Source organism: Oncorhynchus clarkii, chromosome 33, assembly GCF_045791955.1.
Source record: "Oncorhynchus clarkii lewisi isolate Uvic-CL-2024 chromosome 33, UVic_Ocla_1.0, whole genome shotgun sequence".
In the NCBI taxonomy this organism is placed as follows: Eukaryota; Metazoa; Chordata; class Actinopteri; order Salmoniformes; family Salmonidae; genus Oncorhynchus; species Oncorhynchus clarkii.
In genome coordinates, this window is record NC_092179.1 from 11,276,523 (window position 1) to 11,296,531 (window position 20,009).

General features: G+C 43.9%; 1 protein-coding gene across 1 annotated transcript in view; it reads right to left on the reverse strand.

Annotated features, from left to right (window-relative positions):
* The window catches only part of LOC139393045 (uncharacterized protein C12orf56-like), a 28,739-nt gene extending 9,981 nt beyond the window's left edge, over positions 1-18,758 (reverse strand). The window contains exons 1-3 of the mRNA XM_071141374.1: positions 18,092-18,758; positions 16,223-16,400; positions 7,845-7,923 (exon numbers count right to left, since the gene is read on the reverse strand). Of these exons, the coding sequence (XP_070997475.1) occupies positions 7,845-7,923; positions 16,223-16,400; positions 18,092-18,349 (515 nt within the window). The 5' untranslated portion in view covers positions 18,350-18,758. The remainder of the gene's footprint in view (positions 1-7,844; positions 7,924-16,222; positions 16,401-18,091) is intronic.
* Between the last annotated feature and the right edge of the window lie 1,251 nt (positions 18,759-20,009).

The window sequence follows — 20,009 nt, forward strand, 5'->3', positions numbered from 1 at the left end:
GTTTGTTGCATTAGTGAGAGTGCTGTACCCATTTAAGTGATATGTGGTGGTGGTTCCCTAACAATGACATTTAAGGGACACATCAGAGTGCCAGCCAGTCTCAAATCTTTAATGGTTGAGTGGCTATAAATGTCCTTTCGGTCTGTTTTGCCGTGTAGTCACTGTCAGTTTAGAAGGCTTTGTTAAGGCCTAAAGTGCAAGTGATGGAAAACATAAAATATGACTTGGTGTGCTTTAATAATTATAGAATTAAATAGTCACTATTAGCCATTTCTGATTATATTTTCAATACAATTCAACAATATAGTACTGTATTGCTGTTTTGCTATATATCTATGTACAGTGCCTTGCGAAAGTATTCGGCCCCCTTGAACTTTGCGACCTTTTGCCACATTTCAGGCTTCAAACATAAAGATATAAAACTGTATTTTTTTGTGAAGAATCAACAACAAGTGGGACACAATCATGAAGTGGAACGACATTTATTGGATATTTCAAACTTTTTTAACAAATCAAAAACTGAAAAATTGGGCGTGGAAAATTATTCAGCCCCCTTAAGTTAATACTTTGTAGCGCCACCTTTTGCTGCGATTACAGCTGTAAGTCGCTTGGGGTATGTCTCTATCAGTTTTGCACATCGAGAGACTGAATTTTTTTCCCATTCCTCCTTGCAAAACAGCTCGAGCTCAGTGAGGTTGGATGGAGAGCATTTGTGAACAGCAGTTTTCAGTTCTTTCCACAGATTCTCGATTGGATTCAGGTCTGGACTTTGACTTGGCCATTCTAACACCTGGATATGTTTATTTTTGAACCATTTCATTGTAGATTTTGCTTTATGTTTTGGATCATTGTCTTGTTGGAAGACAAATCTCCGTCCAAGTCTCAGGTCTTTTGCAGACTCCATCAGGTTTTCTTCCAGAATGGTCCTGTATTTGGCTCCATCCATCTTCCCATCAATTTTAACCATCTTCCCGGTCCCTGCTGAAGAAAAGCAGGCCCAAACCATGATGCTGCCACCACCATGTTTGACAGTGGGGATGGTGTGTTCAGCTGTGTTGCTAACGTTTTGCATTGTTGCCAAAAAGTTCAATTTTGGTTTCATCTGACCAGAGCACCTTCTTCCACATGTTTGGTGTGTCTCCCAGGTGGCTTGTGGCAAACTTTAAACAACACTTTTTCTGGATATCTTTAAGAAATGGCTTTCTTCTTGCCACTCTTCCATAAAGGCCAGATTTGTGCAATATACGACTGATTGTTGTCCTATGGACAGAGTCTCCCACCTCAGCTGTAGATCTCTGCAGTTCATCCAGAGTGATCATGGGCCTCTTGGCTGCATCTCTGATCAGTCTTCTCCTTGTATGAGCTGAAAGTTTAGAGGGACGGCCAGGTCTTGGTAGATTTGCAGTGGTCTGATACTCCTTCCATTTCAATATTATCGCTTGCACAGTGCTCCTTGGGATGTTTAAAGCTTGGGAAATCTTTTTGTATCCAAATCCGGCTTTAAACTTCTTCACAACAGTATCTCGGACCTGCCTGGTGTGTTCCTTGTTCTTCATGATGCTCTCTGCGCTTTTAACGGACCTCTGAGACTATCACAGTGCAGGTGCATTTATACGGAGACTTGATTACACACAGGTGGATTGTATTTATCATCATTAGTCATTTAGGTCAACATTGGATCATTCAGAGATCCTCACTGAACTTCTGGAGAGAGTTTGCTGCACTGAAAGTAAAGGGGGCTGAATAATTTTGCACGCCCAATTTTTCAGTTTTTGATTTGTTAAAAAAGTTTGAAATATCCAATAAATGTCGTTCCACTTCATGATTGTGTCCCACTTGTTGTTGATTCTTCACAAAAAAATACAGTTTTATATCTTTATGTTTGAAGCCTGAAATGTGGCAAAAGGTCGCAAAGTTCAAGGGGGCCGAATACTTTCGCAAGGCACTGTATGTGTATATATATTTTTTTATCAACCTTGGTTGAAACGTAAGTTTATAAGGACAAGAGCGCCCACTAAATAACCAAAACGAAATTCTGCAAAGAACACTGGGTAATATATCACTGCATGGGAAATTCCAGTAATATACTGTAAATTAGATTACAGTAACATGTTTGTTACCGTAAAATGTATCACAGTAGCGGTACTGTGAAATTAATTACAGTAACTTACTCCTGGCCAATTGCTGCCAGTAAGTTATTGTACATTTTACAGAAAATGATTCACAGTGTTGGTTTGGGGCATCATATGTACTGATGCACATAGTCTACTAAGATTTCCTTGCCTTGAACTTGACATGTTACCAATAGTCTATATAGACTTTTCAACTCCTGGTGGAGCACAGTCTCAGTGTACAGTATATTGACTTGAATACATTAAGCTTGTGCCAACTTCTGTGTGTTGTATCATGCTGACAGCAGCTCCTTCATGGCTGTTACATCTTCTGATGATTACTGACACTGTTCAGAGACTGTCTCACAGCTCAGCGGATGGATGTGTGTGTTAATGACCTCCCAGGGGACAGTGTGTGTGACAGAGAGAGAGAGAGAGAGAGAGAGAGAGAGAGAGAGAGACCTTCCCAGAGTTAGATGGAGACAGGAAGACGTTTATGCACTAGCTGGTTAAGACACATGAAAGACCATTCCACATGCACACTGGTTCTGGTTGTCCTCTGTGGATCCAGGACAGGGAGAGAGCACTCACATGTGCATGGACACACACACACACACAAATGAACAGAAACACACTGGTCAGACTAAGAGCACGTTTTAGTAGGTGTTTTACTGCAGTAATAGGGTTTTTAGTACCCTAGCAACGGGTGAATGACGTCAGAGTACCTCACCTACTTCCTCCCGTTTCTAAGCAGTTAGGATCTGCTTGTCTGTTATGTGAATTATAGACACACGCACAAGCGCGCACACACACACATTGTCGGGAATGGGCTCGTAAGTAAGCATTCCACAGTAAAGTCTACACCTGTTGTATTCGGTGCATGTGACCAATAAAATGTGATTTGATTTGAGAATCACTGGATTTGTGTGTGGCTGTGGTGAATGTTGATATAGTTTATATTATTTGTCTCTATTTGTGTATACAGTATGCCGTCTGTACTGTGCGTTGTGAATTCTGGCCTTTAAATGTGTATCTGTACCTGAGTGTGACGTATTTTGTACTATGCACTTATGATTTAAATTGTTGAGTGTATGTAAAAGCAGAGAACCTGATCTGAAACTCTCTACGCTCTCCTCTGGTGCACATTAAACAGTCATGAGCCACATGAGCAGCCTGAGCACCCCACCCAGCAGTCTGTAGCAAGCAGCCTGGAGAACCTGAAGTAGCCTGCCTCCTCTTAGCAGCCACACTCACATTACAGCCTGCAGGACCAACCTGGCCTCTATCCCTGCTCCAACTCCTTCAAAACCTCCAGCAATATCTCCACCTCCCTCTCTCCTCCCTATACTCCCTCTCACCTCCCTATACTCCCTCTCTCCTCCCTATACTCCCTCTCTCCTCCCTATACTCCCTCTTTCCTCCCTATACTCCCTCTCTCTAAGCCCCTTACATTCCCCCGCATTGAGAGTCAGGAAGACAGACCTGAGAGAATGACCTACTACCGTCACCCATCCCTGTAAAACACAGCTTTTGTCCTTCGGCAAGGATACGAGAGAGAGAGAGAGAGAGAGAGAGAGAGAGAGAGAGAGAGAGAGAGAGAGAGAGGAATGTCTGAAAACAGATAAGACACATCTCGTCACACAGACTTACAACATTCACTGTTGTCTTTGTTTTTATCCTGTCTAGTTCACTTCCCAGATGAGTCTGTTATCATGTTTAGTGTTTTCCCAGACGAGTCTGTTATCATGTTTAGTGTTTTCCCAGATGAGTCTGTTAAATATGTTTAGTGTTTTCCCAGATGAGTCTGTTATCATGTTTAGTGTTTTCCCAGATGAGTCTGTTATCATGTTTAGTGTTTTCCCAGATGAGTCTGTTATCATGTTTAGTGTTTTCCCAGATGAGTATGTTATCATGTTTAGTGTTTTCCCAGATGAGTCTGTTAAATATGTTTAGTGTTTTCCCAGATGAGTCTGTTAAATATGTTTAGTGTTTTCCCAGATGAGTCTGTTAAATATGTTTAGTGTTTTCCCAGATGAGTATGTTATCATGTTTAGTGTTTTCCCAGATGAGTCTGTTATCATGTTTAGTGTTTTCCCAGACGAGTCGGTTATCATGTTTAGTGTTTTCCCAGATGAGTATGTTATCATGTTTAGTGTTTTCCCAGATGAGTCTGTTATCATGTTTAGTGTTTTCCCAGATGAGTCTGTTATCATGTTTAGTGTTTTCCCAGATGAGTCTGTTAAATATGTTTAGTGTTTTCCCAGATGAGTCTGTTAAATATGTTTAGTGTTTTCCCAGATGAGTCTGTTATCATGTTTAGTGTTTTCCCAGATGAGTCTGTTATCATGTTTAGTGTTTTCCCAGATGAGTCTGTTATCATGTTTAGTGTTTTCCCAGATGAGTCTGTTATCATGTTTAGTGTTTTCCCAGATGAGTCTGTTATCATGTTTAGTGTTTTCCCAGATGAGTCTGTTATCATGTTTAGTGTTTTCCCAGATGAGTCTGTTATCATGTGTATAGTGTTTTCCCAGATGAGTCTGTTATCATGTTTAGTGTTTTCCCAGATGAGTCTGTTATCATGTTTAGTGTTTTCCCAGATGAGTCTGTTATCATGTTTAGTGTTTTCCCAGATGAGTCTGTTATCATGTTTAGTGTTTTCCCAGATGAGTCTGTTATCATGTTTAGTGTTTTCCCAGATGAGTATGTTATCATGTTTAGTGTTTTCCCAGATGAGTCTGTTAAATATGTTTAGTGTTTTCCCAGATGAGTCTGTTAAATATGTTTAGTGTTTTCCCAGATGAGTCTGTTAAATATGTTTAGTGTTTTCCCAGATGAGTCTGTTATCATGTTTAGTGTTTTCCCAGATGAGTCTGTTATCATGTTTAGTGTTTTCCCAGATGAGTCTGTTATCATGTTTAGTGTTTTCCCAGATGAGTCTGTTATCATGTTTAGTGTTTTCCCAGATGAGTCTGTTATCATGTTTAGTGTTTTCCCAGATGAGTCTGTTATCATGTTTAGTGTTTTCCCAGATGAGTATGTTATCATGTTTAGTGTTTTCCCAGATGAGTCTGTTATCATGTTTAGTGTTTTCCCAGATGAGTCTGTTATCATGTTTAGTGTTTTCCCAGATGAGTCTGTTATATGTTTAGTGTTTTCCCAGATGAGTCTGTTATATGTTTAGTGTTTTCCCAGATGAGTCTGTTAAATATGTTTAGTGTTTTCCCAGATGAGTCTGTTATCATGTTTATAGTGTTTTCCCAGATGAGTCTGTTATCATGTTTAGTGTTTTCCCAGATGAGTCTGTTATCATGTTTAGTGTTTTCCCAGATGAGTCTGTTATCATGTTTAGTGTTTTCCCAGATGAGTCTGTTATCATGTTTTGTGTTTTCCCAGATGAGTCTGTTATCATGTTTTGTGTTTTCCCAGATGAGTCAGTTTTCATGTTTAGTGTTTTCCCAGATGAGTCTGTTTTCATGTTTAGTGTTTTTCCAGATGAGTCTGTTTTCATATTTAGTGTTTTCCCAGATGAGTCTGTTATCATGTTTAGTGTTTTCCCTGGTTAGTCTGTTCTTATGTTTAGTCTACTTTTATATACTTACTGATTCTAATGTGGGAAATTATTGCTTCTTTTTGTCACTTGCCGATTACCTCTCCACGTAAAGTGACTTTAATTCTAATTATTATTAACTTCTCCCGATTGTAAGGCAACAGGCAGCTGCTGCTAAATTGTCTGCAAAGCAATCTCAAAATATTGATCCAGTTTCTAAGCAACTGGTGCTACATACAGAGACACGCCCATTCACAAAGAGAATGGCAGCAGGCCAACCACAGGACCTTACAGTGCCTATAGAATGTTTTGACACCCTTTGACTTTCTACACATTTAGTGATGTTACTAAGTGGGATTCAAATAGAGTTAACTGTCACTTTTTTGTCAATGATCCAAACACAGTACTCTGTAAATGTCAAAGTAAAATGATATGATTAGATAGGTATTCAACCCCCTGAGTCAATACAGCGATTACAGGTGTGAGTGTTTTTGGGTCAGTCTTCAAGAGCACGAACAGCATACCGGGATTGTACAATATTTGCCCATTATTCTTTGGTAAATTCTTAAAGCTCTGTCAAGTTGATTGTTGATCAATGCTAGACAGCCATTTTTAAGTCTTGATTTTTTTAAGTCTAGATTTTTAAGCCAATTTAAGTTAAAACGGTAACTAGCTAACTCAGAAACATTCAATGTCATCTTGGTGAGCAACTCCAGTATATATTTGGCCTTGTGTTTTAGGTTATTGTCCTGCTGAAAAGCAAATCTGTTTCCCACTGTCTGTTGGAAAGCAGACTGAACCAGGTTTTACTCTAGGATTTTACTGTGCTTAGTTCTATTCCATTTATTTTTGTAAAATAAAAAAAACTTGCTAGTCCTTGCCAATGACAAGCATAACCGCAATACGATGCAGTCACAACATGCTTGAAAATATTAAGAGTGGCACTCAGTGATGTGTTGTGTTGTGTTGTATTCAGGACAAAAAGTTCATTTCTTCTCAAGTTGTTCGCAGTGTTACTATAATGCCTTATTGCAAACAGGATGCATGTTTTGGAATATTTTTATTCTGACCAGGCTTCCTTCTTTTCACTCAGTTGTTTAGGTTAGTATTGTGGAGTAATTACAATGTTGTTGTAGTTACTCCACTGTGACGGTTTTAAAGTCACCATTGGCCTCATGGTGAAATCCCGGAACGGTTTCCTTCCTCTCCGGCAACTGAGTTAGGAAGGACGCCTGTGTCTTTGTAGTGACTGGGTGTATTGTTACACCATCCAAAGCGTAATTGCTCAAAGGGATATTCAGTGTCTGCTTCTTTTTTTTCACCCATCCACCAATAGATGCCCTTCTTTGCGAAGCATTAGAAAACATCGCTGGTCTTTGTGGTTGAATATGTGCTTGAAATTCACTTCTCGACTGAGGAATCTTACAGATAATTGTATGTGTGTACAGAAATGGGGTAGACGTTCAAAAATCATGCTAACCACTAACCACTATAATCCATGCAACTTACTATGTGACCTGTTAAGCAAATGTTTACTCCTGTATTTATTTAGGCTTGCCATAACAAAGGGGATGAATACTTATTGACTCAAGACATTTCAGCTTTTCATTTTTTATGAATTTGTAAACAAATATGAAAATAAAATTCCACTTTGACACTATGGGTTATTGTGTCTAGAACAGTGACACAACAACACAACAAAATGTGGGAAAAGTTACAGTAAGGGGTGTACATAGTATCGTCATTCATATCGGCACATACCGCTGTTGCCAAGTTGCCTACAGCCCCCACCTGCCTACGCAAACACACAAGGCGTCTCTCTAGCTATCTGTGTTGGCCGTGGTGTTGCAGCTCATGTACCTATGTCACATGCTACCACTAAGAAAGGCTTAGACAGTAAATAAACCAGACTATCTGTGAAACCACAGAACCATGTTCAGGCCTGCAGTCTGTCTCACGATGGTCCATGGCCTGACCTGTGTTGGATTGACAGACTGACTGTCTCCTGTAACAGTAGGATAATGGGATCTCACTGTATAATGCAGAAAATGCCCTCTAGCCAGCGTCAGCCTGGAAGACAGCGATAAGGCCATTTCAAAAGGGACCGTAAGGCAGGGGACTGACTGGGACTGAATGGGTCTGAAGAGCGTCATGGCTGTTGAATGGGAATGGACAGCAGGTCTCACCTCATGGGGACAGGGGAGACGTTCCACCCGTCTCTATCTGGGGGTTCTGAGAGGGTCGACAGGAGAGTTCCACCAATACCTTGAGAGAGACAGAGAGAGATGGGGAGAGAGACAGAGTAGGGGGAGCGTGAGAGGGACAGAGAGAGATGGGGAGAGAGACAGAGTAGGGGGAGAGTGAGAGGGACAGAGAGAGATGGGGAGAGAGACAGAGTAGAGGGAGAGTGAGAGGGACAGAGAGAGATGGGGAGAGAGACAGAGAGTAGGGTGAGAGTGAGAGGGACAGAGAGAGGGGAGAAGGATGCAGAGAGGTTTATGAGATCACTCTATGTAAACGGAAGCCCTTACATTGATGAGACCCGGTAATTTATACTTAACTGGGAAACAGTTGTCGAATGGGCAGAATGAGAGAGAGAGAAAGGTAGACTGAAAAAGAAAGAGGAAGGCAGATGGAGGCTGAGAAAGAGAGAGGAAACAGAGAGAAAAAGAGAGAAAAGGAGAGAGGGAAAGAGGAGAGAAAAAAAGATGGAAGGGGAGAGAGGGTGTGTGGAGAAGGAATTTCTCATCTCTTTGGAGAGAACAGGCTTTGGGAATGTAGCAACAGTGACAGTGACGTGTCAGAGAGGATAATGTGAATTCCTGTGTGTGTGTGTGTGTGTGTGTAAGTGCCTAAGCATCACACTTTCACTGATACGTAAACTCCTAACTCTCCTAGCCCTAACCCTTACACAGGCAAGCCCCTGGCACAAGCAGCCCAATCCAGCCAAAGGCAGCCTAACCCAGGTCAGGTCAGGGCAGTTGGCTGTAGGCAGGTGGATGCATGGCAGAGAGAGAGAGACTACCTCTATGTTAGCAAACATACGGTACGTCAATGCTATAGGGTTTAAGAAGCTTACAGCAGTCTCCCGGGTGGCGCAGTGTAGCCTCCGACACATTGGCTACAGTATCCAGAATGAGCAACTGACCAGCTGCCTTGAGGCGAGTAGAGTGTTGCCGAGGCAAGGCCTTCCTTTTTTTCCAGCTGCCCTCAGGCCACCACCAACCAGACCAGAACCAGCAGACCGCCAACCACCCAGGGCAGACAAGACAGCGTCACCCCCTGAACCAGAGGCGAGGAGGAAACACCAAAGACAGCAACCTGACGCTAATCCCCAACAAGGAGGCTGCCGAGGACAGTACTGTCAATCGCTGGGGAGCAGCAGGAGCAGCAGCAACAACCGCCAGACCAAAAACCATGACCTGCCTGAAATTCAGCAGGGCAGTTCTCCAGAGAAGTATGGGCTTTGTGCCGTCTGAACTGCGTGGTGAAATCACAGGTCCACAAGAATAATTTGAAGCCAGTTTCAAGACCCCCCAGTTACTAGAACAGTTTTGGTCAAATTTCAGAAACTGCAAAGATACAGCCCTTTTTAACAAACTCTATACCCCCTCTTCAACAAAACATCCAAGGTAGTTACAGTACAGTTTCACAATGAATGCTTTCAGGACTACGACAAACAAGTTTGGTTAAGCAGGTTTGCTATCCTCAGGTCAGTGGCTAGGAGTGTCCTGGACGCAACCCCAGCACCATCACGCTGGGAAATAGAGGCTCCGTCAACTACTACGGCATGCCCAAACTGTGTAGGAACTGCAGCCAACTGGGCCATCAGCCCGCATCCTGCACAGTCATCATCTGCAATATCTGTAAATACTACCACGAGCATACCCCCTCTTCGACTGTACCTCCACATGCCCCTTCAACCTGTGCGGGAAACTGGGCCATTTCTTCAGAACCTACCCAGTTCCTGCACCGGCAGGGCAAGGGCTAATGCCACCAACCCAAATTGCAAACCCACCAAACCCCCCACCCCCTCCATCAGACAACAGCAACGAAGACCGAGACCTTTCCACAAACACCGCCCAACCAACCACCCAAGATGTGCCAGAAACAGCCCCCATCCCTGAAGGTACTTTTTATGTTGCACCCCCAATAAATCCCTTCCTTGCCACCTCCATCCCCGCCAAACCCCTGGTCAAAGTGAAGCCGGTTTCGAGAGAGGTCATACAACCGGAAGACCCCCTCACCACACAACTCAAGTTCTTAGAGGATGACGACGACCCAAACTGGACAAACATTACCAAACGGAAAAGACCATATAAACAACAGACCAACAAGAGACCAGACCAAATGACCACTCCAGAACCTAAACCCAGACGCCAGCAAACTCAACACCCCAGACCCCTCATCATACCCCCTACCCCAGTCCATTACTTTCTCTGATCGCTCCTTCCTACACCTTACTGTCCCTGATTCCCCACTCCCACCACCAACAGCCCCTGACCATACCCCCTACTGCCCCTGACTCTTCCCCCAGCTCCTTAGCAACCCAGATCCACACCCCTTAGCCCTCCTGGCCCACGATCCCACACAGCAGCAAACCAGCCAGACTCAGTCCAGACCCCTCGGACCCTCCGAACCGCCTTCACCCCTCCCAGCATAACCCATCCCACCACCAAGACAGTACAGGGTTTCACCAGGAAGTCAGTGGGGAGGCATGTTAAGGCCAGTGAAGAGCCAAGAACCACCCAACACAAATGACCTGCAAGAGGCTCTCATACAAATCTGCAATGATATGGCCAACACCAAACCTGGACCTCCCCACAATAACCCATCATCATGACCCTGACAACACAGACCGAACAAAAGGCTTTTCCCCAGACAGCTGTGGGTCTGGGCCCTGTTTGCTACCTCTGTCTTCCAGCGTCCCGCCTTGCCGCCGCATCGCTCCTGCTCCAACACCAGCCCAGGCCTATGGACATAGTTCCCGGTTCCTGTTTGATTCTGGTCCCCCGCACCAGACCCAGCACCTACCCTTGGCCTCCAGTCCCGGACCCAGCACAACTTCCAGTCCCATCCCCAACAGAAGTACCAACCCAGGTTTACCCAGTCCAGGCCACAACTCCAGCACCAATCCTGGACACAGCACCGAACAACCACAACTGCCAATTCCTTTCAGTAACTGACAGCCCTTCCCCTCCGCCAACACAAAGACACATTGTGACTGACTGACTGACTGAATAGACTGACATATTTTGATAATTTTTTTAATTAATTGATTGCTTTTGTTTTTGTTTGATTGAATGACCATGTGTTTTTTTGCCTAATTTGAATTGATAACTTATTGTTTGAAAAGTTTACTATTTGGAATGTTATACTAGTGATGGATTGAATTTTAACTTGTTGAACATTTTAAACTGTAATGATTTTTGGAATAAACAAATCAAATTACCTTAAACCTTAAAGTTGACCTTTGGGTCTAGGGATCCCTTGTGTGTATGCTTGCTCCTCACGTTGTCTTTCCTTCCCTCTACAGATCCCAACCCAGCGCCAGTTCCTGTTTCTCCCAGGTCCACAGCACTAGACCTAACACCAACCCAGGTTTTCCCGATCTCAGCACCAACCCTGGACACAGCACCGACCAACTACAACTGCCACTTTCATCCAGCAACTGCCAGTTCAGAACCCACCCCTTCCCCAACACAAAGACACAAACACACCGTCAACCACTCAACCAGACCAACCATGGCTGACTGACTGACAAATTGACAGACTGATTGTTACTGATTTGGAGGCGGACGTGGCCACGCAGTCATGCGTGAACAGGGAGTACAGGAGGGGGCTGAGCATGCACCCTTGTGGGGCACCTGTGTTGAGGATCAGCGTAGTGGAGATGTTGTTTCCTACCTTCACCACCTGGGGGCGCCCCATCAGGAAGTCCAGGACCAGGTTGCACAGGATGGGGTTCACACCCAGGGCTCCGAGCTTAATGATGAGCTTGGAGGGTACTACGGTGTTGAAGGTTGACCTATAGTCAATGAACAGCATTTTTACATAGGTTTTCCTCTAGTCCAGATGGGATTTTTTTTAATTTTTTTTTTTACCTTTATTTAACCAGGCAAGTCAGTGTTCTTATTTTCAATGCAGTGTGCCTGTTCATTTTGTACCTTGTCAATTTCGTTACTATCTGTACCCTGCCGAGGGCAGTGTACAGTGTGATGGCAATTTCGTAATCTGTGGATGGAGGCGGGACGTTTATTGTAGTGGGTCTAGGGTGTCAGGTGAGGTAGAAGTGATGTGATTCTTAACTAGCCTCTCAAAACACTTCATGATGACAGAAGTGAGTGCTACGGGGCAATAGTCATTTAGTTAAGGTACCTTAGCTTTCTTGGGTACAGGAACAATGGTGGACATCTTGAAGCAAGTGGGGAGATAAACGGAAACATAAACACTCCAGCCAGATGGTCTGCGCAAGCTTTGAAAACTCGTCTAGGGATGCCGTCTGGGCGGGCAGCCTTGCGAGGGTTAACACACTTAAATGTCTTACTCTCGTCGACCATGGAGAACGAGAGCCCACAGTCCTTGGGAGCTGGCCGCGTCAGTGGCACTGTCTTATCCCCAAAGCAGGCGAAGAAGGTGTTTAGCTTGTCCGGGAGCAAGACTTTAGTGTCCACGACGTGGCTGGTTTTCCTTTTGTAATCCGTGATTGTCTGTAGACCCTGCCACATACGTCTCGTGTCTGAGCCATTGAATTGCGACTCTTGGCTCTGTACTGACATTTTGCCTGTTGAATTGCCTTACGGAGGGAATAACTACACTGTTTGTATTCGACCATATTCCCAGTCACCTTGCTGTCGTTAAATGCGGTGGTTTGTGCTTTCAGTTTTGCGCGATTTGATTAAATTAAGTTGCATCGATTATTTATTGTTTGAATTGTTCATTTTTTAAGGTTATGTATATTTGATTTGAAAAGTTTACATGTAATGAATTATGGAAAAAAACAAATAAATTGACCTAAATTGCCATGTCATTTTGGTCTGTTTTGCCCTGTATCAATGGTGTAACTTATAGATGAGATGGATATGAAGTGTGAAAATGGTAATATAGGTACCATTGACTTGCATTGGATTTGTGCCACAAATGCTAAAAGGTTAGCGTTTGAAACAGCGGCCAGGTATACAAAGCCAAAGCATGGCTTGACAGATTCTCAATTGGGCTAGTCTGTCCTCTTCTCGACTCCTCCGTCCTCCCCTCCTCCGTAAAACGTAAACCGGTAAGTGGTCGAGTGATCGAGGAGAGTGTCACTTCGTTAGTTGGCAAGCAAAGGAGTCTGCTGCCCTCTTCAATAACTTACTTCGACAGAGGATGCACAAGAGCATCCTCGCGGCAGGTAGCGCAGAAGTGTTTTATGATCCGCCACACCCCTTTGAATCAGCCGTTTTCTCAAAGAGAAAAGCATGCAAACATTAAAAAACGATACACTACTTACCCTTTTCTCTATAAAATGTCTTCATAACTAGATACATTTGGTTTTATCATTTTACGCATTTACTTCGGGATTCCAGCCCTGTAAACATCATTTTGCCTTATATCACGCGAATGGAGAAGGAGAGTCACAAGTGCATTTGTTTCTTTGTTTCCTCTCTTTGCCTCCGCTACTCGATTACTTTTGACCTTTTTCAAAAAGAGGCGAGGAGAGGATGGAGGAGAGGAGGCTAGCAAACAAATTAACTCCCCATGTCCATAGACTGCTTACAGGGTAAGGAAACCAATAAAGTGCATTCAGAAGGTGTTCAGACCACTTGACTTCTTTCACATTTTGTTATGTTACAGCCTTATTTTAAAATTGAATTAAAAAAAAAACTCAATCTACACACGATACCCCATAATGACAAAGCTAAAAAAGAAAAAATAATAATAATTTTTTACGTACTTATTCAGACCCTTTGATATGAGACTCGAAATTGAGCTCAGGTGCATCCTGCTTCCATTGATCATCCTTGTGTAGTACATTCAATTGATTGAACATGATTTGGAAAGGCACACACCTGTCTATATAAGGTCCCACAAAAAGCAAGCATGAAGTCGAAGGAATTGCCGTAGAGCTCTGAGACAGGATTGTGTTGAGGCACAGATCTGGGGAACGGTACCAAAAAATGTCTGCAGCATTGAAGGTCACAAACAACACAATGGCTCCATCATTCCTAAATGGAACGAAGTTTGGAACCACCAAGACTAGCTGGGTGCCCAGCCAAATTAAGCAATAGGAGGAGAAGGGCCTTGGTCAGGGAGGTGACCAAGAACCCAATGGTCACTCTGACAGAGCTCCAGAGTTCCTCTGTGGAGATGGGAGAACCATCTCTGCAGCACTCTACCAATCAGGCCTTTATGGTAGAGGGGCCAGACGGAAGCCACTCCTCAGTAAGAGGCATATGACAGCCCACTTGGAGTTTGCTAAAAGGCACCTAAAGGACTCTCAGACCAGGAGAAACAAGATTCTCTAGTCTGATGAAACCAAAATTGAACTCTTTGGCCTGAATACCAAGTGTCATATCTGGAGGAAACCTGCCACGATCCCTACAGTGAAGCATGGTGGTGACAGCATCATGCTGTGGGGATGTTTTTCAGCGCAGGTACTGGGAGATTAGTCAGGATCAAGGGAAAGATGAATTTAGCAAAGTACAGAGTGATCCTTGATGAAAACCTGCTCCAGAGCGCTCTGGACCTCGGACTGGGGCAAGGCAGCTCAGGAGTGGTTTCAGGACAAGTCTATGAATGTCCTTGAGTGGCCCAGCCAGAGCCTGGACTTGAACCTAATCAAACATCTCTGGAGAGACCTCAAAAAAGCTGTGCAGCAACACTCCCCATCAATCCTGACAGAGCTTGAGAGGATCTGCAGAGAAGAACGGGAGAAACTCCTAAAAATAAAGGTGTGCCAAGCTTGTAGCGTCATACCCAAGAAGACACGAGGCTGTAATCGCTGCCAAAGATGTTTCAACAAAGTACTGAATACAGGGTCTGAATACTTATGTAAATGTGATATTTCAGTTATGTTTTATTACTTTTTTGCAAACATTTCTAAAAACCTGTTTTTCCTTTGTCATTATGGGTTATTGTGTGTAGATTGATGAGAAGAATATTTTTTTTTATCAACTTCAGAATAAGGCTGTAATGCAAGAAACAGGTAAAAGTGAAGGGTCTGAATACTGTCATTTTCTATCCCTTAAACATTGAGGGGGGGAATCCTTCACACCTTATTCACACTGGTAATATCAGGATGTATGATGATAAACCTATCAACCTAAATGACTAATTTCTCTGAACAGGGGAAAACAACCATCAACAAATTCACTGAGAATACAATACATAGTATGAAGAAATATTACACTGAGCCGCAGCTCCATACTACTTGCCAGACATAAAGAACTGATACTATTTACTGGTTGTTTGAGAAGAATTGGTGTGGGGGGGTCAGTGGGTGGTTTTAGATTTTGGGGAGAGGGGATTCATCATGTCTTACTCATTGTTAGGTAGAAGTTTGGTCCAAATCGGATGTTTGGTACTATATTTATTGAATATTATATGAATCCTTAAAATGAAAATGACCATTTTGGGTGCAATCCAATAGCTTAGCCCTTTACACTCATACCTGTATACTGTATGGGTTGAAAATGGCAGATTTGGGCACTAATAAGTGTCTAAATTGGAACGTATGCATGACGTCAGAGTTCTGGCTCTGAGCTTCACAGTGCTGTATGGGTTTTGACTGACAGACGTTCTGAACTTGAGCACCACGCGTGACAAGAAGTTGCCCCTATCCCTCCCTGCAAATGTTTTGTTGTCTGAGTGAGGGAAATGCAGTGAATTAGGAGGATGCAATGTATTTTGAAAGATGAGACGTTGAGGATTATAATAAATACCGCTTTGATGTAATACAAGCAAGCCAAATGTGGACTTCACATTTCCAAATGTCATATACAATGGCAACATTTATGATCACTATGTTGGATGACATGTCATATCCTGGGTCGTTTATTTGCTTCTTGTGAAGAAAATTTGCAGCGGTACACATCTGAATGCACTTATGACTCCTTCCTATGCTCAACAAAATAACAATCATTTTCCCATTATCTCCAAACTGTTCCCTTTCAACAATTTAGCCCTATTCATATAGGCCAATTCCCACGAGTGTACAGGGTTAATTTCTCAGAAATCAAATTATATTTCAACAAAATAAAGCAGGAATGCTAATCTTATCTATACCTAACTACAAAGGTGATTTCAAAACAATTTGAGATGCTGGGTGTAAATAGCTTTCTGAAATGACATGGAGTGACAACCCTACAGTAAAATACATTAATTCATTTAATTCATTCCAATTATGGTTGCATTTACTTTTGTTTTTACAGTATAATACAGTAAATTGTATGATATTGTACTGTCTCATTACCAGGTATATTACAGTAGGTGTACTGTTATATGAAATTCATGACAACCCCTTTACGGTGTTTACCTGTTATACCCTGATTCAGAGAGAGAGAGAAAAAAATCAGTTGTTCTTTACCTTCCGTGGAGGGGGAGATGGGCCAGTGCTGGCGAGGAGAGGGGACAGGAGGAACGCGAGGTTCTCCTCTGAGCAGACCATTTTTCTTCCCAGATGGCTTTGCAGTGGCGTAGACCACACGAATGTGCTGCGAGCGCTCCCGGTCCCGGCCACTGAGGAACTCTGGTAGATCATTGACCTGGAAAGCAGGACCAGAACTGCTGTCTTATTTGGAGCAGAATAATTGACAGAAGTGATCAGAGAAGTGATCACTCATTAAAACTTTGTTTAAGCATCTTTGTTTCTGGGAGGTCCTTGGGAGCTGTGATGACATTTGAGGACAGTAGGTTACATCTGAATCTGAATCATGTTATGAATGTGAACGGTCTCTCGGGACACCATTTGGGAACAATATCTGGAGACAGTAGAAGGACAGCCTCCCAGCCGCACTGGCTTGCTGAAGCTTTGCTCCTCCTGGTTCTGCCACAGGAAACAGCTTGCTCTGGTTACTGACTGACTGTCACACACACACAGACACAAAGAAACACCCACACACAAAAACACATGGGATTGCACTCGCGCACACACAAACACACATACTGTACACACTCTCTCTCCCTTTCTGGACTGGCAGACTATACTGTGAGAAAGGGGCAGGGTGAGCTAATTCAAACAGCATTAACTGTAGATGGGAAACCCTGGTAAACTGGAAACCAGTGACATAAGGTAATAATGCCCAGGTAGTAACACTAATTTACCATGCTTAAATCATTTCCAGCTTATTTTGTGCCTGCAGTCACTTATTTTGGGCCAACAGTCACTAAAAGTACAGCGCCCAGAGTATTTTTCTCTGATGAATTGCTGTGGTGAGGAAAAACTCCTTCCTAACCCTTGACCTATAACCTAGAGGCTGTCTGTTATTGTATTCTATTCCAATTTCCATGTGCTTCTGCCCACATGTTTACACGGTAGTCACACATTTTTGTAGTAAAAAAACACCTCTCCTTGATAAAAAAAAGAGGAACACACACCACACATATTTTCAAGCTAAGGCCCCATGTTCCCTAGCCAGTCTGTGTGTGCTATAATGCAAATATTTGTCATGACAATGGACAAGTTAATTTTGCGTCGCCCGGTGCCCCAGCTTTTAAACCATTCCATTGGTCCTGAAGTGTAATCTCCATCCTCTGAGCACAGGGCAATGCAAAATGATCTCACCCAATGAGTGTCAAGGAGTTTGAATAATAACACGAAGCAGACTGCTACTCAGGCTACATTGCTGTCTAATATGATCTCATCCTCACACTGTGTGGTAGTGAGGTCTCTTCGGGTCTCCTCAGCCTGTGTTCATGGTTATCATGCTTGCCTCTGTCCAGGCTATCAATAGGTCAGGCTATCAAAGCCACTGTGTCTGCCATAAGCAGTTAAATAGGGCTTAACATGACAGGATCAGCAGCACAGCGTCCTGTCACTATACTTAGCCCAGGCCCAGGGCGGTAAGGAGGGCAGACAGTACCGGACACTAATTATACAAAGGTCAAACAGAGAGATAACAAAGAATTAGAGAACGGGTCAAATGACATACAGTATGTTCAGTATATAATCAGGAATCAGGAATAACTCCTGTGTGTGTGTGTGTGTGTGTGTGTGTGTGTGTGTGTGTGTGTGTGTGTGTGTGTGTGTGTGTGTGTGTGTGTGTGTGTGTGTGTGTGTGTGACCAAACAAGTCAAGCCAAACAAGAATGGTTTTGTTGTTTGGCCAATAAAAATAGATATTATGCATAAAGGCAAGTCATAGAAGTCACTAAAGTTTTTGATGTTTGCATTACACAATATTCCAACATTGTATTTATGTCCCAACACATATCATAACTCTCTAGGCAGTCCTTACCAGCTCGATGTCTCGGATGTGTCTGAAATCGACCGCGGTTGTGAGGGTGCGCGGCGGGTACTCAGCCAGATACACACACTCATCACTGAGAACGACATGCATGAACACCTTATTCACCCTCTCCGAGACCACCACGCACGGTTCATAGGCGCGGATCCGCTCATACACCCCGCGCTCGGTGTTCCTCTTGAGAAATGAGTCTAGTTTACTGTTGCGCCTGCACTGCAAGCCTCCCGCGCCCGTCATGGCCATGGGCATATTGGGCACAGCCGGGGCACCAACGGAGCTCACCTGCCACTTGCATCAGAGAAACACGAACGGAGAGAAGAGACGCGCATTCCTTGGTCTTTGTTCACTAGAGTTTTAGAGCTACTTCCACTCTCTGTGAGTTGCGATAGCAATGCTACACACCACGGGATAAAGTAACCTAGGTGATATTACATCCATGGCTTGATCGTTAAGAAAGTGTACGCTCTGGTCGCTTGCGCCCGTGCGCTCTTCATCCCAGCGCTCCCCAACCTGAGTTGTTCTAAACTTCATTGGTTATATATAAAGCTCTTCGCTGATTGGTTGACACCCTGCCACCTCTGCTCCTCCTGTACCTACGTTACTGTCTTTAGAGGTCAGTTTAGACGCAGCGGCCCTCGGGTGTAACGTTACCTCACAGGGAGGAGGGACATGAGGGGACTTTTCTCCTATTGACATCAGTCCATTTACAGGTACCTGAGAGCGAAAGTTAGGATTCCTTCCTTCAGTTAATTGATTATTGTGGTCATATAGCGCCACCTAATGGATGAGATTATGGTTTTCATCTAGAAGAGAAATATGGTGGGTGAGTGACAGTGTGAACAAACAGGTGGCAGAAAGAGAATTCATTAGGTATGTCATTTGAGAAAGGGTCGTTTTGAATGTATTTGCATAGTAGCGAATAGTAGTTGAAAAAACAAGCATACAATATTTACATAATGCATTTCATTCACCATCTGCTCAAACTGTGCCACACTAAGGGACCACTTACCAGTCACTTTGTCCTCTCTGCGCTCTCTGGCTTCTCTGCTCTCTCCGTCCTCTCTGCTATCTCTGTCTTCTCTGCTGTCTCCGTCTGCTCGCTCTGCCTTCTCTGCTCTCTCTGTCTCCTCTGCCTTCCTCCTCCCTCTTCTCCAGAAAAACCCCACCTGCTGCTGCATTTCTCTGGCTAGGTAGAACATGAGACCAATGTAGCCGCCAGAGCTAGGGAAGCAGAGGTGAGGAGGAAGGACCAAAGACACCAACCTATGCCTGGCACGAGCAGATCACATAGGAGTCCCTCCATTGACCTACGGGTCGCAGACTTCCAAGTGTGTCCTTCCTTCCTCTGACGGACCGGAGCAGACTCAAAAACTACCACCACCACCTACCTGAACAAGAGGACAGGGATGAACCCAGGAGTGATGTGCTGCTACGACTCGGTGAGGCTGACGCTAAGGCAGAGAAGCCATTCATTGAACACAATGAATGTCTACTCTGCTCTCTCCGTCTTCTCTGCCTTCCTCTCCACTCTTCTCCAGAAACACCCCACCTGCAGCTGCCTGGCTCTGGCTAGGTAGAACATGAGACCAATGTAGCGACCAAAGCTGGGGAAGCATATCATCATCTTCATAACATTGCACAACTTTGTATCCAGCTTTGTAGACTCCATGAGGAAAACGAGCGTCTAGAGCACTAGAACATCACCGCGGTGGGCTCCAGGACAGCTAGCATATTCTTCAGGGCCCTCCTCTTCAGAGACAAAGTTGTCTTCCCCTGGCTCTGACTCTGGGCAGGGCTCGGTTTCCATAGCGTCCAGACCATGCTCCCGAGACAGCCCAGCATTAGCAGGAAGAGGACGGAGATGACAGCGGCGAGCTGAGGAGGTCATCGAGTTCCATGAAGCCTGTGA